Source organism: Chelon labrosus (assembly GCF_963514085.1).
Source record: "Chelon labrosus genome assembly, chromosome: 13".
Classification (NCBI taxonomy): Eukaryota; Metazoa; Chordata; class Actinopteri; order Mugiliformes; family Mugilidae; genus Chelon; species Chelon labrosus.
This window is the reverse complement of record NC_140346.1, coordinates 20,175,707-20,199,520: the sequence shown is the minus strand read 5'-3', so window position 1 is coordinate 20,199,520 and position 23,814 is coordinate 20,175,707. Positions and strand designations below refer to the sequence as shown.

The following is a 23,814-nucleotide window of genomic DNA, read 5'->3' as shown; positions in this document are numbered from 1 at the left end:
AGAATAAAACAAAACGATAACGGTGGAGCTAATGCCATTGATTAATGTTTTTTTTTCTTTTATGCTGCTTTACACTTTTACTCCTCTATTTTTTCATATATATTTACATAATTAGATAATTAGATAAAATGTGACAAGTTTATAAAATTCGGCATTACAAAAATAAAACTACTACATACTATAAAGAATACTACTAGTATAGAAGTAATATTTACTCATCTGGGTACATTTACTTTTGATATTTTAAATATATTTGAATGCAGTTTTAGCAATGTGGTATTCTAATACTATTGCTTGAAGTGTCTAAACTATTTCTGCTCCAATATATTTTGCTATCTGAGTAAATTTACTTTCAACTACTGCTCTTTATTCGCGATAGAAAACTCAAAAACAACAACACGGACGTCTCACTTCCGGCTTTATTTTGAAAATCGCCACCCGGAAGCAGTTAAGCTAATGCAGGTAGCGTAAGCTAACGCTACATCCTGATCGATTGACAACATTCACCCGTTTTCTTTCAGAAAAACAAACATGTAATATATTTATTTGCGCAGCGAAAATCGTGTGTCAGTTTCAGACTAATTCGTCGCCGCTGTTGACAGTTTTTTGGCCGCATTAAGTTGAAGAGAGGACGAGAAAGGAGACGGCTAATTTGCTGATGGACATATTATTGTGCGTTTTCGTGCTGCTACAGTCCGTATTGCTAGTCTGAGCATGGACATGTAGCTAATGTGGAGTTTTTCTCTGATTTAATTCAAGACTTTTTTATGTCTGACTGTGTGCTTTGTGCTGTGAGAGGGAACTGAGCTCGCGTCAACGCCAGAGGCCTTAATGTGTGGCTGTTTTCTACTTTAAAAACACATTTGGCAGGGCTTTGAATTAGTTTGCGCTAACAAGTCAGAGGAAAGACAAGGGTCGACTTACATAAGATAAGAGTTAGCCCCAGACGTTGAGTTATCATGAGTTTCTTTAGTTTTGGACAAAGTGCTGAGATAGATGTGGTCCTGAATGACGCCGAGACGAGGAAGAAGGCTGAACACAAGACTGAGGATGGAAAGAAAGACAAATACTTTCTTTTCTACGACGGAGAAACTGTCAGTGGGAAGGTGAACGTCACACTGAAGAACCCCGGAAAGAGGCTGGAGCACCTGGGCATCAAAATTGAATTTGTCGGACAAATAGGTAACTATAAATACTCACACACAGACAAAGATGAAACATTTCTACATATAAATTCAGTTTATTATTGAACACCCAATGCAAACATCCTCTAACATGCAGATAATACATACATAAAAAATATATATATATTCTGTAGCACCTTTAAAAAAAGAGATACAGTGCTTTACATAAGACCTTAGAGGCATTAAAACGAGATTAAAAAAAATATGTAAAATACATATATATGGGGCTATAAACTATGCAAACAAATTGTTCCGAATTTTATTTAATCAATGGCAGCAGCAAATCCTTTAAAGGAACTGTGCTGGAATAGAGTTTGTTTCAGATATTTGGTGTGTAGAGAGAAATGTTTATTGGTGCTTGTTTAGAGGATACGCCAATTGAATCACACAACATCTCATTGAATCAAAAAGCACTCTCGACTGGTTGCCAGATTTTCTGTAAAAGCCTGTCTTGAGTTCGACAGCGTCTCACGTATCTCCCCACAGTTCAGTTCGCTTCCTGATTCCTGTGACAAATCAAATGTTCTTCTGGGATTTTCAAAACTTCAGAGTCAGTTTTCCTACTAGCAGTGCAGGTAGAGAGACGGTCTGGGCGTCATACCTGTCGTTGTCTCCACACGAAGAGCGCAGTTATGGGGGCAAATGAAATCTCTGCTTTTGAAAGCCTTTGGAAATTCAAATCAACTTGAGAAACCCAAAAAGATAGTAGCCTGTGATACTGGAGGAATATGTGAGATATCATCTGTTCAACTTTTGACAGCAAGCACAAAAGTCCCAGAGAGAAATGTCTGTTTGACTCTGAACCATTCAGGTCTTTATCGTTTTAATATTTTTTGATAAGCAGGCAGAACGAGACAGATGTGGTTCTTGTCCTGTATCAGCTGCTGCATCTTTATTCTGCGGAGGCTAAATTAAATGTACCAGTCCGGTGTTTTTTTTTAGTTTTTTTTATTGCCTTTCAATAATGAGGAGAAGGAGCTGTTTTATTTTGTCTTTATTGAGGGGACAGTCTAAAGAAAAAACTAATAAGCTGGAGAAGGCCTCTCATTTCTTATCGTCACATTCGAGTCACAAGTTGGGAGCTTTTTTCTAGGCATCTGAGAGGCGTCCGGAAAAAACGCTCTAAACACTTTAGACCACTGGAATAAATTGTGCTCACTGTGCTACATTATCAGTGATACCAACAGTCTGTTTTCTCTTGAACTGGCCGACCTCAAGCAGATGGCTCCCCCATACGAGCTACGTTCTGCTTAAAGTTTCTTCCTGTTAAAAAAAAAAATAATAATTTTCCATCACCATGACCTTGGGGTTTGTTGTGGGGGTTTGTTTTTGAACTCTGGGTTTTATAACAGTGAGACAGTTATTGGCACTATATAAAGTAAACTGAATACAAGTAGTGATAATAAATATGTTTTGGTCCTGATTTCTAAATATTAATTCAGCAAAACAACAAACAAATAACAGTTATCCTATATCTTGTTACCTAATAACTTTTGTACAGCTCCTGAGTGGAAAGCACAGAAAATGTTGACAGACCTTCCTGCCTCTCTGCCGCAGAATTTACACTTATTTATTAAAATCAGTGGTGTGTTAAATTTGTCTCTTAAATCAGCTCTTCTCTGTAACGTCTTTCTGTTGCAGAGCTGTATTACGACAGAGGAAACCATCATGAATTTGTTTCCCTGGTGAAAGATCTTGCAAGACCTGGCGAAATAACTCAGTCGCAGACTTTCGACTTTGAGTTCACTCACGTTGAGAAACCGTACGAGTCCTACACAGGCCAGAACGTCAAGCTAAGGTACGTTTGATCATTCACTCTCCTCTGCACGCGGCGCAATGAGTGACACTTTAACATGAATGGCTGCATTTAACCTGAGCTACCTTTCACTTGATTTTTTCAGATATTTTCTCCGTGCCACGGTGATAAGAAGACTAAATGACATCAGTAAAGAGTTGGACATCGTGGTCCACACACTGAGCACCTACCCCGAACTCAACTCCTCCATAAAGATGGAAGTTGGAATCGAGGACTGTCTCCACATTGAGTTTGAGTACAACAAATCCAAGTAAGACCTGCGGGGATGCAACAAACTTTTTCATTCACCGAGTTGTAAACAAACAACTGATGAGTTTAAAACAAAATCCGGAAATTGTCTTTCAACTCTTAAGCAACATGGCAGCATTAATATTTATCTGTCGGGGTAAACACACAGCACATATTTTTATAAGGACTGAAGTCATTAGTGGGAACTAATTTGTTGCAGAAACGAAGTACTGTAAAATAAACAGATGTACCAGAGTAACATAGTGCATCTATAAAGCAATCACATCATTATTTTACGCTCTCATTTAATTATTGAATATTATCGATGTGTAAAATATTAAGTGCCCTTAAAGTGTCTTATTTTCAAACATAAGCAGCATGTATTCACATTTAAAAAGATGAAACTAGTGATTCCTCACTCATTAATTCATTTCGACCAGTTGGATTAAAAATGCCCTGTTGCAGTGTCAAGCGACTTGACATTAAAAGATGTCCCTACTAACCTGCAGCCCTCATTCTCATGCTGTTTGTCTCATCTTTTGTTTTCCGACAGGTACCATCTCAAAGATGTCATCGTGGGGAAGATCTACTTCCTGCTGGTGAGGATTAAGATAAAACACATGGAGATCGACATCATCAAGCGTGAGACAACCGGCACCGGTCCGAGCGTGTACCACGAAAACGACACTATCGCCAAGTACGAGATCATGGACGGAGCTCCGGTCAGAGGTAAACGACTCGCGTTCACCGTTATTTCAAGCATTAAACAAATCAGTCGAGATAGAAGGTGCTTTAACATATTGTAATGTGTTTCATTTTCAGGAGAGTCCATCCCCATCCGATTATTCCTGGCTGGCTACGACCTGACTCCCACCATGAGAGACATCAACAAGAAGTTCTCGGTGCGCTACTACCTGAACCTGGTGCTGATCGACGAGGAGGAGAGACGCTACTTCAAACAACAGGTGGGATTAAAATAAATAAATAAAACACACGATCATTTTCCTGATAAATGAGACAAATCTTGTTTCTTTGTTCACATAAAATCGTAGTCATTGTCATTCTTTTGGCTGTGACGCACCAAGCCGACAGTCGGTCATTTGATGATGAGAGTCTGGTCATAGTTTTGCCACGAGCCGGACTCCTATTGGCGGCTTTTCAGCTGATTTAGCATCTTCAATAGGAACCTATATAACCTATGTGCCATCAGGCTGTTTGGTGTGTTCAAGTGCAACTTTTTGGTCCAGGCAACATGAGGCCTTTGTTGCCAGTAGTTGGTTTGCAAAGCTTTTTTCATTAAGTTGGCAAAATGCTTCATAAACTAAACTGAATATATAAACGTGTCCTTGGACAAGAGGTTACAGTGATTCACTTACAACAACAAAGGTTTTGTAGGCGATTAAAAAGCTTAAAAATGGTCTTTACCTCTCATAAACATAAATCTTGTTTTCTCCCCCTCTGCAGGAAATCACACTGTGGAGGAAAGGCGACGTGGTGAGGAAGAGCATGTCCCACCAGGCCGCCATCGCCTCTCAGCGGTTCGAGGGCTCGGCCGCCTCGGAGAGCGCGCTGGAGCAGGCCGCGAAGGAGGAGAGCGGGTAGAATCGCTGCCGCCGCTGCCCCCTCCGCTCACAAGACATCCGGAGAGGCAGCTGTTTTACTTGTAGCCGCTGCTGGTAAAAAAAAGGGAGGAAGAAGGCAGACCGACCGACCGACCGACACAACGGTAAAACTGAACAATGAAACAGTTTGCATGAGGCATTCAGAGTGGCTCCAGGCTGCTGGTCTTGTCCTTCCTCGCCCACGCTTTCTGTTTTTTCTTTATGGGAATCAAACTAATCACCTGTCGCTGATGTCCGCTGAGTAAAACCATGTGAAATTCTTAAAAGCCCTATTGTTTGTTACCTTCTAACTCTTTTTGGGATTCATTTGATTTCTAATCTGTTAATTATTGTAAATGACTCATCGTGACGTATATATATACATATATATATATAATTATATATCTCAGACATTCCACATTTAATGAATGCATTCCTAACATTGTTTATAAGGTCAAGACATCTGAGATAACTTTGCACTGCTTTATCTTGCTGAGCACATTTTGTTTTGTTTTGTTTTTTTTTCTTTGAGTGTTTGCACACACACAAAAAAATGGTGAAAGTGGAAACTGGAATCTCTTGCTGCTGTTTGAGCGAGAGGCCTAAAGTATTAACCCATGTGTTTTGTTTTTAAATGTGTAAATAAGACCAGTTGAACCTGTTCCAGCTTGTGTACACTGATTATCAACGACTACACGGCTGCAAAACGACCTCCCGCGTCCATGTGCTTTACCTCGGCATTCCAGTGGTGTTAGGGAAGGGTGTCAAAAGTGTTTGTATTAAGGTCCGGTAGTATGAAATCTTCTCTATCTTCTTCATTAGAGACCTACAAGTTGTGCCTACGTGTGTCGAGCAAATGGAGTCCTCCTGCCTCTAACATAATTTTAGTCTTTTAACCAGAGACATGTTGCAGTAGAACTATCTATCTTTTGCAAAATGCTAACCGATTACTCCTTGTCCCCGAAAGTCAAATAAACTGATGCCAAATGGAAAAAGAAAACGTGACTGTGTTGCAGAGAACGAGTGAATTTGTTGCACCGTAAACACACGCAGAACCTGGACACTACACTATATGAGATAACAAATGCTTTCCACTACAGCAGTACTGCAATAAATCCTTTGTTTGTTTTGAAACAGTGTAAGAAATGTGTTAATTGTAACCGTATGATGTATCACTTTTAACAGAAATGTGAAACTGGAGCTTATATCAGACCCTTTAAAACTAATTTCCATCTGAATAACAGACCAGATGTTCCCACACAAGACCTCACCGGGAATAAATTCATGACGATTTCTGTGTAATTGAATGGTTAAAACATGGTGTATTGTCTTTCATGCTCCGTTTCCTGTCACACTAGCACCACTCCTCATTTTTTTGCATTTATTTTATTGTTATTAAGGGGGAGAGATGGAAAGTGGAGGCTGGAATCACAAATAGGGTGAGGACTATAGCCTCAGATTTCTTTTGGGGGGTATCCACTCAACCAGGTGGGCTATTGAGCCACCCACAGTTCAGCAGTGTGGAAAGTAACCAGCATTTTTCATTATCCAGGACATGAAATGTTTCTGATGCAACACCTGAACGTCACTGAAAGGTTTTTCCTTATTTTCTTAAATGTGTAGCAACAGGCTAATCAAGTAACGCATTCCAGTTCCTCTTATGGGATACAAAGGCTGTCCCAGAGTTATTTTCATTGCATTGTAAAAACAAATGTCGCATTGAACAGGAGTAATAAAACAAACCCTGAAGTTATCTTGAGGAAAAAATGGCCACACTAACCAACACTTCAGATTATACTTTATATTCTTTGTTGCATCTACTTCTTACAAATGTGGGTGCCGTTTTCCAACAAAACGAAGCTCTCAGATTAATTTGATATTTAATATTATTAGCAAAAACATGACAACTGTTACATAATTACTGGTTAGCTCCTGGGCGACTCTCTTCACAGCGGCTCTTTGTCCTCCAGACTCAGGATAAACTCAAACTCCTCTGCAAAGAACCAAAAACCGTCAATAAAACAACTGCGCGATAAAACAGGACAATATAAGTGTATTGCTTTGGTTTGTATGTACCAGCGGTGAGGGGTTGGACAGAGAGTCTGGCCCTTGTAAAGAGCGCCATGTCCTTCAGGGGCCCTCCCTTAGCGCGGTGCTGCAGGTGGTACTTCTTCAGCTCCGACAGAGGAAGAAAGCGCTTCGTCATTCGTTGATACTTAACATCTACCTGAAAGAGAAGGAAACAAGTTCAACACTCACGCTTCATTATCATAATCAGTATCTGTACTTCCTAATTTAATTCACCATGCTCCACTTGGGGTTGTCTTTTTTGCTGCTTGCATCATAATGAACGTCTTTCTTGTCAAACTGAGTGTGGTCCACGTAAGCTTCCTTCACAATCTGGAAAAAGAGGAAATCCAGCTGAGCATCACGGCCGTCAGGAGTTTTTATTTAAAGAGAGAAGACGGACTCACTTTCATGACTCCTGCTATTCCTGGATCCTTGCAGTTGCTGTGGTAAAAGAAAGCCAGCTGCCCTTCTTTCATCTGCCTCATGAAATTGCGCGCCTGCACACGACACACAGAACTTATTCATTATTTTGTTGAGATGGTGAGAGTTGGCGCGCTGCTCCCTTTCTTCAGATAAACATCTTTTAATCGCCAGGAGTCGGGGTTTTTTGTGGCTCTACCTGATAATTGCGGACGCCATCCCAGCAGTCGGTCTGATCAGGCAGAGCCTTCAGATCCTCGATGCCAAACTGCAGATTGAACCAGGAGCGTTAGGCGAAGGCAGCCAACTCACATTTTACATTTTTTTTTTTTTCTTTTTCTAACGAGGCTTGGTACCTTCACGTCGATGCCGTTCTCAAAGCGGCTCTCGGGCTCAGACTTCATCAGCCAGCGAGAGAACTGCGGAGGACCAGACGCCTCTGAGCTCCCCTTATCTTTTCCACCAGAAGCTGCAGCTTTCCTCTTCTCGCCAGCCGAAGACACGGTCTCCCCGCCGTCATCTTTGCCTGTGTTGCAGAGGTGCTTGTTAGAAAACTACATCAGATAAGAGGTTTTTACATTGTGGTTCCAGTGGCTTACCTGAACTTGCAGTTATTTTGCTCACTCTGGCCTTTTTCTTTGGTGGCATCTCTCACAGTCTGTAAAGATTCATGATAGGTTTGGGTCATTTGATATTGCTTTGATAAGTTAAATTGTGGTCAACATAATTTCTTTCTTTTTTGTTTTGACAAGTCTTGTGGGAGACTTAGACTAGAGGTGGAAACACTGCACCATCCCCACTGTGTAGCATGGAGGTGGCAGCATCATGCTATGGGGATGCTTCTTAGCAAGAGGCCCTTGGCGGCTTGTAAAGGTAGAGGGTAAAATAAATAAATGCAGCAAAACATAAGGAGATCCTCGGGCATAGTCTGAATCAGAAAGACTTGGGAGAAGATTTATTTTCCAGTAAGACGATGGCATTAAACATTCAGCGAAACTCTCAGTCATCCAGGTCACGGTTTATCCAAAAAACAAAGACAAGTGGATTAGTTAAGTTTTTCTTGATATTGCAAAATTTAGACACTACAAGAGGATGCTTTCAATGCCAGTTAATGTCATGCAAAATGCAGTAAGCAAAGCACAGTTTCGCTTGTGCCATTTCTGTCTCTCAAAGTAATGCTTGACTGACTCCATCATGTTGAAATCAGGTTTCTGTGGGGTTCATACTAACTCAATTTTTTTTTTTTTCCTTTCTGTTACTTCTTTATGACTTTGGTTGTTTGTCTGGGGTCGTTGTCCTGCAGCGAAAAAAATAAAAAATATGGACAATCGACCAGATGATGCTGCACCTACTGTATGTGCACATCCTTAATGTTCTTATATATGTATATAGACACTGTAATGTGGAATTATATACACTGTGATATTAGAAATTAGATCTTACAAAAGAATAAGAATAAGAATTGTTTGCGCAGTCTGTATTTATAATTTAAGGATGAAATGAAGGCAGCTCAATGCAACAGTACAGAAGTTAATCCTGTGTGACATGACATTGACTATATATATATATATATATATATATATATATATATATATATATATATATATACATACATACATATACATATATTGAACATTTAGGTTACAATATTTGTTTTTTTATGAATGGACTTGACTTCATCATCATTTTAGTGTTTCTAATAATTTGTCCGAGCCATTAATCTCCATTAAAACAAACAAACAAACAAAAAAAAACATTAAACCATTAAAAAACACTACATTTTAACCGTCAATAAGATATTAATCTCTTAATTTGATATATTGTGCTTGAGTTACACAATTAATAATCTGTATTAGTATTATGAGAGGAAGTAAATGTGCACAAACCTGCGATTTCCAGTGTTAAATTATTATGTAAGTGTTCTTAATTCTGCGTATACTGAGCGTCTGAAAAGTGGCGCAGCTTATTAGCAGCAACACGTGTAAATTAAACGCACCTATCGTTATAATTATACGTCTAAATGCATATTTTGTCAGCAGATAAAATCCAGAAAGACTCTCAAGTCTTACCTTCAGTCGTGCAGCCAGTCGACCATTGAAACCCCGCGAAAAAACCCACCACACGTGATGTCAACAAACTCATCGGTGCACTTGATTTATTTACAAGCTACTGCCGTTAGCTTGCTGTTAGCTAACCGTTACCGTTGACTGTATATACGACCGTTACTTATCTTACGCAAGGTGGCATTTCACAAACCGGAAGCGGCGTTAAGTGTACTGTTAGTTATATTTTATAATTATAAATTATAGTAAATAAAAGTTATATAAAAAGAGAACTTCAGAGTGAGGAAGCGTCTACAGGCAGCATGCGCCCATCCCACGTTAATAAAACTACATTACCCAGCAGCATTAGCGGCTGAGTGACATAACGCACCAGTGTGGAGGAAAACATGGCGGCCATCAGACCTCTAGCAAGACTCTCCAGACTGGGCTCTAACATCTGCAGGAACCACTATTTATTATGTTACAAAAACTCACAGAGACGAGGGATAGCTTCGGGTATCGACCGTAAGTATCATAAAATAAAACTGTTATCTTTGATTTATGTGAGAAAACCGGAATGACAGCGTTAACTTTGTTAGCTAACAGGCTAACCACTGTTTACAGCTCTTTAGCACCAAAACCAAGCAGGTCAACTGTTATTAATACAAGATAAAATATATTTGAATTTTTTGGTGGTTTGATAAGATGTTTACCTCGGCTGTCCGTCATTGGCTGGCTTTGGCTCTGTGGTCCTCCAGTCGTGAAGCAGAGGAGGCTACACACCCCTTAACACCGCCCCTCTGGCCAGGAAGGATGTTTGATGTGTTATATAAAAGCTGAAGTTCATTATTTAATACTTTGAATCTTTTTTATACGTTATATAAGATATATTGAAGTCTGTTTCTTTATTTTAAATGCATCTATAGCCTATAGTTGCATAACTTTGCGTCTACTTGATTAAACGCACATGTAATCTGTATATCTGATTGTTCCTGTATGTCCTGTGCCCTTTGTTGACAGCTGCCTATGGACTCACAGATGAGCAGAAGGAGTTTCAGAAAGTGGCCTTTGACTTTGCAGCCAATGAAATGGCTCCGCACATGGCAGAGTGGGACCAAAAGGTACGCTGTGAGGAACGACTTTGCACCGATTAAGATCCATAATCTGTTATTCTCATTAAGTAATCACCCGGTGAGAGAGACTCATCTAAAGGCAGGTGTTCTTTGTAAGCACCTGTAGAAGATCTGGTGTTCGGACAGAGATTGTTTTTAAAACTGAACTGTTGTTGCTGTCATTTTAATATGTTTGGCCTATTTATCTTATCTTAACACATTAATGCATCAGTAAATAAAATCTAACACGTACTGCCATGCAAGAGGAGGCAGGAAAAAAATACTTTGAAGGATACTATAAAAACACAGCCTTAATTAATGTTAAAGAAGAAGTACTATTAGTTGATAATACGTCTGTAAAGACCCTAAGTCATAACAGTCGTGGTAAAAACAGAGCTAAAACTAAGGGAACTGGACTTGTTTGGCTTTTCTTGAAGATGTTTCATCACTTGTTTAAGTGTCTTCTTCAGTTCTAATTGATTGGCAGGGAGTTGTTTATTATATTTTTAACTCTTATATATATATATCAGCTGCTCAGGCATAAATCCAGCATTGAACTGGTTGTACTAATTGCTAATTTTTTTTTCTTCCAGGAAATCTTTCCGGTAGAGACGATGCGGAAAGCAGCCCAGTTGGGGTTTGGTGGCATCTACACTCAGACGGACGTTGGCGGGTCGGGCCTTTCTCGTCTGGACACGTCCATCATCTTTGAGGCCTTGTCCACAGGATGTGTGAGCACCACAGCCTACATCAGTATCCACAAGTACGGACCGCTTCATACGGCAATGAAGACACGTACCTGTATTTACGACTGAATGATTTATAAGTGGAGAAGATGGCTTTTTTTTTTTTTTTTCAGATGAAAGATTCAGGAAATACACCTAGATAACCACATTTGCCTGATCAGTCACCAGTTTTGTGACAAAAAGTGTCAATTAATTGACTATTTATACTTATAAAATAGAGAAATATTGTGTACTGCAATTCTGAAACTTGCTTTTTGTAAAGTAATCTCAGTCAAAAATCACAAAGGCTTCTTTCCATCTTTCAGTTTTTGGTTTAGTGAATTATTTTATATCCACAGATACACTATCGTAGTTTTTCTGTGCTTGCTAATCTGTAGCATGCTCCTTTCTTTGCAGCATGTGCGCCTGGATGATCGACACCTTTGGCAACAACGAGCAGAGGGAAAAGTTCTGTCCTGATCTCTGCTCCATGGAAAAGTTTGCGTCCTATTGTCTCACCGAACCAGGTCAGTCTGAAAGACCTTGCAAATTAAAGATATAGAGTAAAATTATTTGTAGTTGTTGATGTGAGGAGTTTGTCTCAGATACACAATTTGTTTAAGCTCCAGATAAGACACAATAAACCCGTGATCTTTGTTTCAGGAAGTGGCAGTGACGCTGCTTCACTTCTAACCACTGCACAGCGGAAAGGTGACCAGTACATCTTAAACGGCTCTAAGGTAATTTAAATCTCTCTCGTGTGGTTTTCTTCACTGTAAGTCGTTTCTCCAAACTAACTGGTCTCTTTATGACATTTCAGGCCTTCATCAGCGGAGGAGGAGACACAGACGTCTATGTTGTGATGTGCAGAACTGGCGGTAAAGGACCTAAAGGCATCTCATGTTTGGTGGTGGAGAAGGGAACGCCAGGTCTCAGTTTTGGCAAAAAAGAAAAGAAGGTAAGAGTTCACAGTTGATCCACTTTAACCGTTTGATGCCTGTGAGTGTCCGCAGGTAACCACTAGATGGCAGAATTAGGTCACAGTCACTCAGCTCGTCTGTTCAATCTGTTCTCCAGGTGGGCTGGAACTCCCAGCCGACCAGGGCGGTGATATTTGAGGATTGCGCGGTTCCAGTGAGCAACCGGCTCGGAGAGGAAGGGCAGGGCTTCAACATTGCTATGAAAGGCCTGAACGGAGGCAGGATTAATATCGGTGAGGAGGAAAACAGACAAGTCTCTTGAACGGTAGTCTCTGATGCACAAATATGACAGATATGCTCACAGTCCAAGCTGATAGAAATGTAAGTAATGGTAGCTAATCAGACTAAACTTTCAATGAACCTTTGAGCTACAAGTTTCAGCTTAAATTATGTGTATGAAAAGTTTAAAAATGATTGAATGGCATCCTTGCTCATATCAGAGCCTGTGCTGCTCCAGACTACATGTCTCCTGGTTTGCCTTTATCAAACATTACTGTCTCATATTATTCACAAAGTTCAGTATTTGGATAAAGAATGAAAAGCAAAATGGAAAAAAGTATCCTGGTGAGATTTTCTCTTCTGCTTGCCACGATGTCACTCATCAGGTTTCCTTTACACCCTCTCTACCATCAGCTTCCTGTTCTCTCGGGGCGGCGCATGCCTCCGTGCAGCTAGCGAGGGATCACCTGTTGGTACGCAAGCAATTTGGAGAAACGCTCTCCAACAACCAGGTAAGCCTCTCTCCTTTTCATTTTCAAAGACGTTTCTGAACCAGAGTGTTTAGATTGAATTTTGCGTCTCTCTGTGTGGCGTTGGTAGTTTCTTCAGTTCAAACTGGCAGAAATGGCCACCAAGCTGGTCACGTCCCGTCTTCTGGTGCGCGAAGCAGCGAAGGCGTTGCAGGAGAACCGACCCGAAGCCGTTTCCCTCTGCTCCATGGCCAAGCTCTTTGTCACCGATGAGTGCTTTAACGTGAGTTAACGCTGAGTGATAACAGCCGTAGTTATTTTCACAAAGCAGCTGTCAAGTCGTTCCTTATTGTTATCCCGTAATCAACAGATCTGCAACGAGGCTCTGCAGATGCACGGCGGGTACGGTTACCTCAAAGACTACGCGGTGCAGCAGTTTGTACGGGACATCAGAGTCCATCAGATCCTAGAGGGTGAGCTCTTCATCAGGTCTTTATCCGATTTGTTTTTGTTTTGTTTGTGTGATTTTTTTATTCCTCTTTTAATTTCTACAAAAGGAACCAACGAGGTGATGAGGATGATCATTTCCCGAAATCTACTGACGGAGTCGTGATAAATCTGTTCCTCCAGATCCCCAGCTGATCACGTTATTACGGGCTTCACGTCTGGTTTGTTACTGAATGACTGGTCCTGAATTTCCCTCTGAAGCCAGGTTTGCACAAAATGCGCAAAAAGTCATTAGAAAATTTAGGGAAACAGTCAGACATTATTATTTTTTCTAGTATTATATTAAAATAGTTGTTTCATTATGAGTCCAATTGCTGATTCTTGAAATCCCCTGAACGTTCATGTAGCACCACCTGCAACACTAAAATAAATAATGACAGAATTTCCATTCATAATTTAACATCAGTGCTAAAACAGGATGCTAAACACTAGCATGTTAGAACAGCATGCCAACATTAGTGTTCAGCTCGTAAGCACAACTTGGGTAAACTTTTTATTTATTAACTTCTACCAAAAGTCTCATCATTCTGAATTAATAATGCGGTATCAAGTCATGGCACTGAGCATAATGAAATAAACATTTTCTCTGCCTAAACCTCCAGTAGTGTTAAAGAATTTAAATATATATTCAAGTTGTGATTTTTCTTCCAGAAAACGTGGCTCCTGTGAAGCTGCTGGTGTGAATATAGAGTTTTATTTGAACAAAAGGCTGCTGTGTTACAACAGTTTCACTCGGAAAATCACTCAAACTCAAAAGAAGTTTGGATTTTTTCCTCCATCATTTTGACCAGCATGGTCGTTCTGTATCACCTGCAGTATCTCTGTCCTCTAAGTGTCCTTTCAGAACGTATTTATATCACGTTTACGTCATTGTTTTTGTGTTTTATGTTGTGTAGCTGCTTTTCAAACGTCACACTCCAAATAAAATGATCTCAGCTTTCCTAAAAGGAGTCCGCCGTCTGTTTGTCACCCTGAATCACACTCGCGCGGATGTTTTCTGTGTGAGTGTTTGTGTTTACGAGTAAATTAATTATAATTCACGTCAAACACTCCAGTACACTTTATTGAACACTCAGAACTCCATTACAAACGCTACCTGTAGCCTCTCAACACCAATAAACCACTTATTTCCAGAGTTCAACATCATCACAAGAAAACAAACAAACCACGAGCAGATTAATTCTAATCTGCTGGATTGTTTTTCTTGACAAATCTCAACCGAGACCCCTGAAACAACCAGAAGCCATCAACGTCATTATTATACTCACTATTTTGGTTACATTCCAGCTAGCATAACAGGCAAAATACTCATAAAGTATTAAAGTACTCTCAGTAGACACCTTGAAACCATACTGACACTGCAACAGCAGGGTAAATTAACAACCCTTAAGTGAACACGAAGCAAACGTGGGTCAAAGAAAGTGAAACACTTGACCTGAATTGTGGGTTTTTGCTCTGAACTGGTGCCTGAGAAAACGTGATCCTTACACAGCCAGGTAAAGTAAATAAAAACGTGTTTATATTTAAGTTATTCATATACAAACGTAGCCTAAATATTAACTGTACACTGTGTAAAACTGAACTCTTCATTATGGTTTATTATATCCAGACAGATCGCCGCCTGAAGCCACAACGCCGCTGGATATAATAATGAAGTTCTCTTTCTAAAGCATGTAATTAAAAATATATTCCTCTTTAGTGAGCTTGAACGCAGCATAAAAAAGAAACAAAATGAGGAACGCTGCACAGAGTCATTTAACGAACCCAAGAGGGAGTTTTGCGCAAGCACAAACGACGCGCGAGGCGTTTTTCCTCCCTCACAACTTTTCAAGTCTTCACGGAGAAAGTTCTTTCCACTTGAGGGCACGCTCCCTCTGTGTGTCTTTTTTATTTTCCGTCACAGGAGCTTCTGCTGGCTACACCAGAGAGCCAGCTTGGCTCTGAGCAGGCACCATGACCGCGACAGCTCCCATGCGCGTCAGCGTGGAGGAGCTGATTTGTGGGGACACAGTGAGTGGAGGTGGAACCTGAGGCTGAGCCCCATCAGTCCGTTTGGGGATGGCGACCACGGGGCTCCTGAGAAGCTGCGGAGGGGCCCCGTTGGTAGTGGGAGGCCGCTTGTGTTTACGAGTGGGCGTGCCTCCGATGTTGTAGCCGGGGAGACCCTGTAAAGGGTTGGCTTCTCCGGGTCGCAACTGGTAGGCGTTGATCACTGACCCCGTGTCTGACGCCGACGTCGGGGAGTAGGGGTAGTGGAAGTTGGGCTGATGGGGGTCTCGAGGTCGAGGGCTGGTAGTTATTGAGGACAGCGTGCCGTTCTTGGACACGTTGTCGGAGTTGGTGTTGCTCTTTGCCCACGACACTCGCTTTGGTGCCTGAGCGTCCTCCCTGTGGCAGATGGGAGAGGAATTTAATCCCTTAAATGCATCAACTCATGCAGAACACTTCTACGCTTTAGCATTTTGCACTAAAATACATCACGTTGTTAAGTTTTTAAATTATCCATACTGGCACTTGTGTAAAAATACAAAGCCATAATAATCCTTTTACTTCCACGTAAAAGTCCCTCGGATGAAAGTATTATAAGCAAAATGTTGGACTTGTAATTCATAAAGGATTTTGATGTCTTTCTTGAACAGGGTGGAGTAAGTTTTACAAGATGGACTTACAAATTTATGGTTCTTTTAATCTATAGTGGATTATATTTTACTACATGATCATATGGTTTATGCATAATCAGAACCCTTAAAGGGGAACTACTGTTTTTCACAACCTGGACCTTATTTCTGGCATAAAATACGGTTGTTTACTCAACTATATAACTTTGGTGTCATTCGTATTCCTTCAGAGATATTTAGATCTGCGTATATCCATATAGTGGGAGTGACTGGGGCACCGAAACACAGCCTCTAAATAACGCATTATCTGCCACAAGACTCGTTCATTTCACCAATATTCTGTTATTGTACACTAGTGCTATTCCCAGTTGAGTCCGGAGTTAGCTGTTATCATCATCCGGGGTCTGTAGGTTGACCCACTAACTTCTGACCTGTTTACCTGCAATCTGCTACTGATAATTTTTTAAAACAGGGCTGAATATTTTTTCGATTCTGAGGCTGTGGACGAACCATAAAGTCCGGAGTTACCTGAAGATAACAGGTAACTCCGGACTCAACAGGGAATAGCACTAGCGTACGATAACAAAATATTGCTGAAATGAACGAATTTCGCGGCAGATAATGCGTTATTTAGAGGCTGCGTTTCGGTGCCCCAGTCACTCCCACTATATGAATTTACGCAGATCTAAATATATCCCAAATGACTACAAATGACACCAAAGTTATATGGGTGAGTAAACGACCGTATTTTATGCCAGAAATAAGGTCCAGGTTGTGAAAAACAGTAGTTCCCCTTTAAAGCTCAGCTATGTATAGAAATATAAAATGTGAATATTTTTATTTCTTAATCTGTAATTTCCATGAGAAAACACGTCCAGGTTTAATATAGCGCAGTAAAGCGCTTATAACTTGCACTTGTTGATGTTTGAATGAATTGTGTCTTTTGCAGCGTGAGCAAAATATCCATTTTACAAACGTATAATAGTAACTGTGGTTATAATACTTTGAATATAAGGAAAGTATTATTTTTTCAGAAGTAAAATCACGCATGAAAGAATGGATTTTAATTTATAAAAATTAAACTGAGACATAGAGTACTCAAAATATAGTTATCAAGTATATATATAATGAAATCCAGCATTACAGCACCTACAATGTTCAGTTTTCTTAGTCGGAGCGCTGGATTTTATATTCTCAGGTGTTTCTAATATTCAGCATCTAACATGAGTAAACGGAGCATTATGCACTTTGCAAATGTAGGATTGCATTAGATGTTCCTAATGAAGTGGCCACAAAGTGAAACTCACTTGATCTCGTTGGCTATCTCCTCCTCAGTGTCCCGTTTCCGTCTCAGTATGAATATGAGGAAGAGGACCATGGCCACCAGTCCCACTACCGACCCCAGAGTAGCTGCTGCAATCATGCCCGTGTTGGAAGCTGGGAAACGCAGACACAGACGGTATTTACACTCAATGAGCGCCACACACGTGTGGTCGTATAAAAAAAAACACGGTGTTGGATAGAGATTCCTTCGTGTGCTTACAGGTGATAACCTCCAGGTTAATGGAGCAGCTGTCGGAGCCGGCGGTGTTGCTGGCTCGGCAGATGTACTTCCCTGACATGCTTTTAGTGAGGTTGCTCAGCTTGAGGGTGCCGTGTCTCTCATCTGCAAGACAACCACGGCGTTACTCACACTTCACCATCATTTATTCATGACGTCCAAGCGAGCGAAACGAGTCTACAACAACACGCACAAAAATACACGCTGGGGAACAAACACAAACCTACTGTAACGTTGTAATGTCATTATAATTTAAACTCAGAGCTGGAGGGGTAAGGTTTTATTTGCTTTTTCTTTATAATACCTGCTGCAGTAACTATACAACGATCAGCCGTAACATTATGACTGATCAATGTTATCGTCAGTGTGTGGGATTTATTGGGCAGCACGTGAAGGTTTTGTCTTCAAAGTGGAAGAATGTGAGTGACTTTGACAAGGACCAGGTGTTGACGACTGGACGAGCATCCCCAAAACATTTGAGGTCTTCCTGTTCTGCATTGGTCAGGACCAAAAGTGGTCCAAGAAAGGAAAAGTAGTGAACCAGCCACAGGGCCATGGGCGACCAAAAGCTCACTGATACACCAGAGTTAATGGTGTTTCTGATAGAGAGGTGCCACAACACACAGCACAACTCAGCTGTTTGGTATGAGGCCGCGTAGCTGCAGATCAGTCACGCTGCTCATGGTGACATCTGTCCACCGCTGAAAACAGAAACATGAATGACGTGTGCATCGCTTATCTGGGGAGCATATGGCGCCGGGATGCAACAAACACAGCCTTTCTGTTGCCATGGGAGTGTTGAGATCATGGTACGTATCAAAATAGCAGCCACACAGATGCCAGGAACCAGGCTTCCCAGAAGAACGTTAAATCTAAACAAGATTGAATCACTGTTATTCACTACTCCAGTTGGTGGTTTTAATGTTGTGGCTGGTTGGTGTATCTTACCAGCGTTAAATCATTAGTTGCCAATTCGTACTCCTAATCCAGAACATAATCCATCACTGGCTCATTTCCACTGCCTTGGTGCCGCTGCTCATGATTCTGCAGTGTTGCCATATAATGATGTTAGTCAGCAATTGTTGTTTTCTGACACCAAGGTCATGACACGAGTCAACAAGTGTGTGTGTGTGCATCTGCCTCACAATCTGCTCCTCCTCTTAGCACATCTGGCTTTAAAATGTTGTGTTGCAAACACAGGCCACTGTAAAATAAACAAACATTATGAGGGACTTATCACCACAAATCCTCTGAAATCCAATCTTGAGCGTCACACATTCAGCACGTCTTCATCTCAAGTGTCGCTGCTTTCGCGACAACACTAAGAAAATGCCTGCGGCGTTTTCTGTGGAATCGGACAGAACGGGCGGGCGTCTTGTTTTTGTGAATGTCGGAGTCAATCCCCGAAGAGAGAAAAGTAATGCAACCCAGGGACTCATCCAAATCATCCCAGATGAAATGTCAAGGTTCACATTATGCCCGCCAGAAACATAATGCGAGAGACCAGAAAATCCTTAACAATCATTGTGTCCAAACAGCTGCCTTCATCCCAGAACTTAGTGGAGCTTTGAGTTTTGTCTGCACCATCTGCTGCTGCACCACCGGCTCAGGCTAATGTAGGTACGTGAACACAACTGTGTAACTTTGGTAATTTAACAAAACGTCTGTTGACATGTTGGTATCACCTGCCTCTGTTGGCCGGGGGATCAAAATAAAAGCAAGTGCAAAATAAAACAGTTGCGGATGAGTGTGATATGCACCTGTCCCCCTCTGATTATTTAATCCCCAGGATAGAAAACCAGCTGTGAAGAAGCAAACCCAACTGTGGCAGATTAGCAGCATGTCAGCTGACTCTGAGCCTGGAGCGAGTTCAAACCCGATCAGGTCCCAGAGGCGGCAGAGCTGCAGGGGATCTGACGTTACAGTAGGTGCTGCTTCACATCGAGATGGAGGCATTACTCATATCATGCTGCCGTCACCGCAAGGTCAATGAGCAGCATTTGTCAAAGCCTTGATGCATGACATGTGATTAATGTAAATCAGCAGATTTTCTATATGCAGCTCATGGTATCGTCGTCTACCTCGCATGACACAGTAGGGGATCTCCTGCGCAGGATTAGTTTTCATAATTAATGACAAAAACCACACATATAGTTCACATGTCAGTAAGGCACATTATTTAACAAAGAGGAATTATTGACTACACTAACATGAATTCAGTTTTATGAGGCTACAGGACGAGGATTTAACAACTGGATTTCTATTTAAATCTGCATTCTAGAGGAATTTAAGAAACTAAACCTGGACCGTACGGGACACAGCTGCCTTTTGATTCATTCATTTATTTGTCTTCATTTAAACAATGCTCTAATTTTTACACCGTCTTCAAAAAGGTCAGTAAATAAAAACCTAAAAACACCAAGACATTCAGTTTACACTGATTTTAAAATCTATTTTGAAATAAAAACAGTTTAAAAAGCAAAATGAACTGAAATGATGGTTGAAACTCACATGTTAGCATACAGCTAGCAACTAATTAGCTTAGCACCACAATACTAACTAGCTTTATTCAAGTGTTAAAGCTGAACTCATCTCACTAATCAAAATATAATAGTTTGAACTCGCAAAAACCAAAGTGCGCACATGGTTTCATGACTTTCTTTATGAATTTAAATTAGCAAGTTGGTGAGCTCAAACTGCTAATGATAGCCTAGCTTTGTCCTACGCTAACAAACCTACAACTACATAAGCAGCATTAGTTAACTGGCTAGTTAGCTTGCTAATGACAACTTTGCTTTATTTATTTATTTATTTATTTTTAGATTTACCATGTGAGTGAGACTTAGCTGCTCAGCTAGCTGTTTCCTTTGCTAATGGGCTAAGCTAATTGTCTGCTGGGCTTCCAAAAATATAAAAACTATTCCTTTAAAGTTCATATTTTTAGCACACATGACAAAAATGAATGAATGCAACAAGGCAGCAAAATCTAAAACAGCACTATAAAGATTTAAAGGACAAATTCAACCCTTTATCATGAAATATCAATATATGCAAGTATGGAAATGAATAAATGCTTTTGTAGGTAATAGTGTTACTGGGTTGATTTTTATTTCTCCTTTAAAGCTTTTCTACAGCTCATGGAGCGCCATCTTTAATCCAGAAAATGCAACTCCTCAGGATGTGAAGGTTAGCAGGTAAAGGTGAGATGGATCTGGGGGGAAATAGGTGAAAAATGTATGAGTGTAAACCCCTTACCCATGAACCCAAGGACAAGCATGGGCTGGGGACAGGTTCTCCATTCTGGATTTGTTTTTTTTGCAGAAGGAAAGACGGCAGAGACAGTGAGCATGAATGAGAGGTGGCAAAGGAGTGTTACAAACTGATGAGGAGGGGGGTGGAAGAGAGGAAAGCGGTGCACTTTCAATCCCAAATCCAACTTATGCCTCTTAGGGGGGTTGATCAAGTAATGACATGGGGCTTGTTAGATCAGGCACCAAGGTCAACAGGAAATGAGGAGTGCCACGAGAGGATCAGCAGGGGGAGAAGACAGAGAGTGAGAGAGATTGCTGGAAGAGATAAGCAGCGACGGCAGATTTAAGTTCAAGTGTCATCCAGTTATCATACATCAGTGCAGATAAAAAGATGAGTGCAGCGTTTGAAGTCGACGGCATGTGAGAGAGTGAACGTACACATGCGACGTAGGAGCGTGCGCACGGCACAACCAAACCCAGGGTCAGTGCACAATCAGAGGGAGTAGTTTTCATTTTATGAGTCTGAGGACTTTTCTGCTATAAAGAGATGAGGACTAGAGATCAAAGCAGTTAAGTCAATACTCAATCAATCAGCCTAAGTCCTGTTGCTCAGAAACAGATGGTGTTTTCTCTTTGAAAACAACTATTTGAAAAATAATGCAAGAAATTATTTTTTATTTTTTTCTCTCTCTCCCTCTTGCACGGGCGGCGCTACGGGAGGACGCCGCTGCTGTGTGTTGTCTCTGTCTGTAAAGAGGATTTCACGCCGCATGTTATGGCAAGACCGAGTCTGACGTACATTTGGAAGATCTACAGCCGCAATCAGAATTATTCAAACCGCCTTATCCTGCAGGGCGCTCTGCTCTTGTGAGTGCAATTTCATAAAAACGTCAGCCAAAGCCTTGGGGACCATTCAAGGAAAGTCGGATATTTGGCTGATCTTTGGAAACATAAAGCGTATTAGTACTACTAAAGACGAGTCAAAATATAAGCTTGATCCACGAATTGACCTTTAAGCTTCTCACACCTCTTGTTTTAGTATTTCGGTGCGTTCCTCAGGTGCAAAAGCAGCCAGCGGGACTAATATTCTTTGGTTTATGATTTTCAGTGGGATTAAGGAACAAACTTCTTTAGCTAAAAAAAAAAAAAAAAAAAACTATTTTAGCCTTGGTTAGTTTCTTTAGTCTTCCTGTCAGGCTGCATACAGCCCCAACAAGGGAACATGTGTACAGCCTGAGAGGCAAAACAAAGGGCAAAAGTAAGCCATCAAAAAACTACCTGCATTGCTCTTTAACTCATCTGAAAAAGTACGGACACACCGAACCGACATCAGAGTCTGGACCGAAAAGTTAGAACACGCCGCAAAGACTGCAGCCAACTACTAGATGCCACATACGTTCTGCGCTTGCATGAAAGGAAGTAACTCTTCCTATCAGCTGGTAGCAGTAGTCATTCAAAAGGGAAAACCGTTATTCCTCCCTGCGAATAACGGTCCACAGTTTATTAACTCTAAATAATCATGTTGATGTGAAAGAGATGAAGATTTAAAATGAGAAGATCCATCTGCGTGACTTTAAACTTAAAAACTAGGGCCGTGGACGCTTATTGATGGCACAACACCGTCATCTTGGTGTGTCATGGCTGTACATGCAAGTACTCACTCTGCATCGGGGAGAAGAAGACCTCAGACATGGGTGCAGCCTTGGTCCATTTGTACTGCGGGGCTGGTTTTCCATGACTGGACTTACAGCTCAGAGTCACGTTGCCTTTCACCACCGGGTCCCCCGTCATGGTGCACACTGGTGGAGAAGGAGGGACTGGGCCCAGAGCAGACAGTGTCATCAAGTTAACACATGCGAAGATGAGAACGAAGGATCACTGACCCCTTCTTGAACTTGTACATATGTTAGATTTAATCTGCCGCAGTGGCTGCACTGCATGAGAATAAGTAGATGTTCTTCTGTTTCCATCTGCTGCTTGAGGATGACATAGTGACCTCAGAGACCAAGGAATCCCTTATAACAGCAGTTATATTTGGACGTCGCTTTCTCGTATAAATATATGATTATTTAACAGGCTGGTTCTGCTGCTTCTGCTTTGCCCCAAATCTTCAAATGAAATGCGCGAGCTGCACTGCAGACGGTCCTGATTAAATCTAACCTTTGAAATCCCTCTGAAGCTGCAGACCATTACCTTTGACATGAAGGCGCATCTCTCCGGAAAGGCCGGGAGCTTTGGGCACGATAACGCTGCAGAAGTAGAGACCCGAGTCAGATTCCTGGGTGTTGTTGATGTAGATGGAGAGGTTGGCCGAGGGCATGGTCGCGCTGAAGCCCACTCTTTTGGTGAACTCGTTCTGGCCGTGCCCCACCTCGCCTGAGCTGAAGTTTATCACCTGCCACGGGGAAAAAACAAAAAAACACTGGTTTATAAATTAAAAGACTTAAACGATATGGTTTTAATTTATTGGCTGCAGCCATATTAAGATGTGCAGATTAAGAACAGTCCTTCATAAAGATAATCCTGACATGTACAGATGGTGGACGTTGAATTTTAGGCTGATTTTCTGTTTGAGATAAGCTCGCCAGCGTCGGACACTGAAACAGTTTAGATTATATTAGTCATGAAGCGTGCTGTATATACATGCAACATATAGGAGGTAGAATCATCATTAGTGGCGTGTTTCCGTTACCTCCATTCCCGCTGTGACGAATTAGACGACAGCAGTGGCGTTAGCATTAATCCTAATCTCTACAGATCGTGTTTCACCTTAAAGATCATTAGATGAGTTTGTCACGATGTAACGGCGTCATGCAACACTAGACATGCTCTTAGAAGAAGAGAAGACAGCCTTGGTGCTTTATGTATTCAACCGATGGTGCGTGATGCTTCTGCTAGAGCAGCCAGAGGATCAGCCACACATTGAACTTCACTGTAATCCCTTTAGAGAAGCTCTCTGGTCTCCACAAGGGGTCAGAGCACGGTCAACTTTGGATCATTTCAGGCTTCC

The 23,814-nt window shown here is 41.2% G+C and overlaps 4 protein-coding genes across 5 annotated transcripts in view; 2 read left to right on the top strand and 2 right to left on the bottom strand.

The window, feature by feature from the left end:
* Positions 1–313: 313 nt before the first annotated feature.
* Positions 314–5,834, top strand: vps26b (VPS26, retromer complex component B). The gene is made up of 6 exons (XM_084558296.1): positions 314–1,182; positions 2,826–2,982; positions 3,086–3,250; positions 3,782–3,957; positions 4,051–4,193; positions 4,693–5,834. The coding sequence occupies exons 1-6, from the start codon at positions 960–962 to the stop codon at positions 4,828–4,830; spliced, it is 1,002 nt and encodes a 333-aa protein (XP_084414422.1). The 5' UTR covers positions 314–959; the 3' UTR covers positions 4,831–5,834.
* Positions 5,835–5,970: 136 nt separating this feature from the next.
* thyn1 (thymocyte nuclear protein 1) lies at positions 5,971–9,647 on the bottom strand. Of its 2 annotated transcripts, XM_084558297.1 has the most exons (8): positions 9,389–9,647; positions 7,919–7,977; positions 7,676–7,845; positions 7,519–7,587; positions 7,304–7,396; positions 7,134–7,229; positions 6,906–7,056; positions 5,971–6,822 (listed from the first exon to the last, which is right to left on the bottom strand). In XM_084558297.1, exons 2-8 carry the CDS (start codon positions 7,965–7,967, stop codon positions 6,776–6,778), a joined length of 675 nt encoding a protein of 224 aa, XP_084414423.1. In that variant the 5' UTR covers positions 7,968–7,977; positions 9,389–9,647; the 3' UTR covers positions 5,971–6,775. The 2 variants fall into 2 exon arrangements, with proteins under 2 accessions (XP_084414423.1, XP_084414424.1); XM_084558298.1 differs by lacking the exon at positions 9,389–9,647 and having other exon boundaries at positions 7,919–8,396.
* A 120-nt stretch (positions 9,648–9,767) lies between these two features.
* Positions 9,768–14,293, top strand: acad8 (acyl-CoA dehydrogenase family, member 8). The gene is made up of 11 exons (XM_084559114.1): positions 9,768–9,886; positions 10,382–10,482; positions 11,067–11,236; positions 11,616–11,725; positions 11,862–11,938; positions 12,019–12,156; positions 12,276–12,411; positions 12,812–12,909; positions 12,998–13,150; positions 13,238–13,340; positions 13,425–14,293. The coding sequence occupies exons 1-11, from the start codon at positions 9,769–9,771 to the stop codon at positions 13,478–13,480; spliced, it is 1,260 nt and encodes a 419-aa protein (XP_084415240.1). The 5' UTR covers position 9,768; the 3' UTR covers positions 13,481–14,293.
* A 153-nt stretch (positions 14,294–14,446) lies between these two features.
* esamb (endothelial cell adhesion molecule b) overlaps positions 14,447–23,814 on the bottom strand; it is a gene marked incomplete at its 5' end in the record, with an annotated part of 51,115 nt that continues 41,747 nt past the window's right edge. Inside the window, 6 exons of the mRNA XM_084559115.1 lie at positions 14,447–15,762; positions 17,300–17,429; positions 17,536–17,658; positions 20,809–20,853; positions 22,466–22,621; positions 22,998–23,199. Coding sequence (XP_084415241.1) covers positions 15,291–15,762; positions 17,300–17,429; positions 17,536–17,658; positions 20,809–20,853; positions 22,466–22,621; positions 22,998–23,199 — 1,128 coding nt within the window. The 3' untranslated portion in view covers positions 14,447–15,290. The remainder of the gene's footprint in view (positions 15,763–17,299; positions 17,430–17,535; positions 17,659–20,808; positions 20,854–22,465; positions 22,622–22,997; positions 23,200–23,814) is intronic.

What these genes read in the sequence shown, in the direction of transcription:
- acad8 (XM_084559114.1), top strand. Translation starts at nt 9,769, where the DNA reads ATGGCGGCCATCAGACCTCTAGCAAGACTCTCCAGACTGGGCTCTAAC. An exon ending in TTGGCAAAAAAGAAAAGAAG is followed by an intron (nt 12,157 to 12,275) that starts GTAAGAGTTCAC and finishes TCTGTTCTCCAG; the next exon opens with GTGGGCTGGAACTCCCAGCC. An exon ending in AAACGCTCTCCAACAACCAG is followed by an intron (nt 12,910 to 12,997) that starts GTAAGCCTCTCT and finishes TGGCGTTGGTAG; the next exon opens with TTTCTTCAGTTCAAACTGGC.
- vps26b (XM_084558296.1), top strand. Translation starts at nt 960, where the DNA reads ATGAGTTTCTTTAGTTTTGGACAAAGTGCTGAGATAGATGTGGTCCTG. An exon ending in GGCCAGAACGTCAAGCTAAG is followed by an intron (nt 2,983 to 3,085) that starts GTACGTTTGATC and finishes TGATTTTTTCAG; the next exon opens with ATATTTTCTCCGTGCCACGG. An exon ending in GGACGGAGCTCCGGTCAGAG is followed by an intron (nt 3,958 to 4,050) that starts GTAAACGACTCG and finishes TTTCATTTTCAG; the next exon opens with GAGAGTCCATCCCCATCCGA.
- thyn1 (XM_084558297.1), bottom strand. Translation starts at nt 7,967, where the DNA reads ATGCCACCAAAGAAAAAGGCCAGAGTGAGCAAAATAACTGCAAGTTCA. An exon ending in ATGGCGTCCGCAATTATCAG is followed by an intron (nt 7,397 to 7,518) that starts GTAGAGCCACAA and finishes TGTCGTGTGCAG; the next exon opens with GCGCGCAATTTCATGAGGCA. An exon ending in GAATAGCAGGAGTCATGAAA is followed by an intron (nt 7,230 to 7,303) that starts GTGAGTCCGTCT and finishes CTCTTTTTCCAG; the next exon opens with ATTGTGAAGGAAGCTTACGT.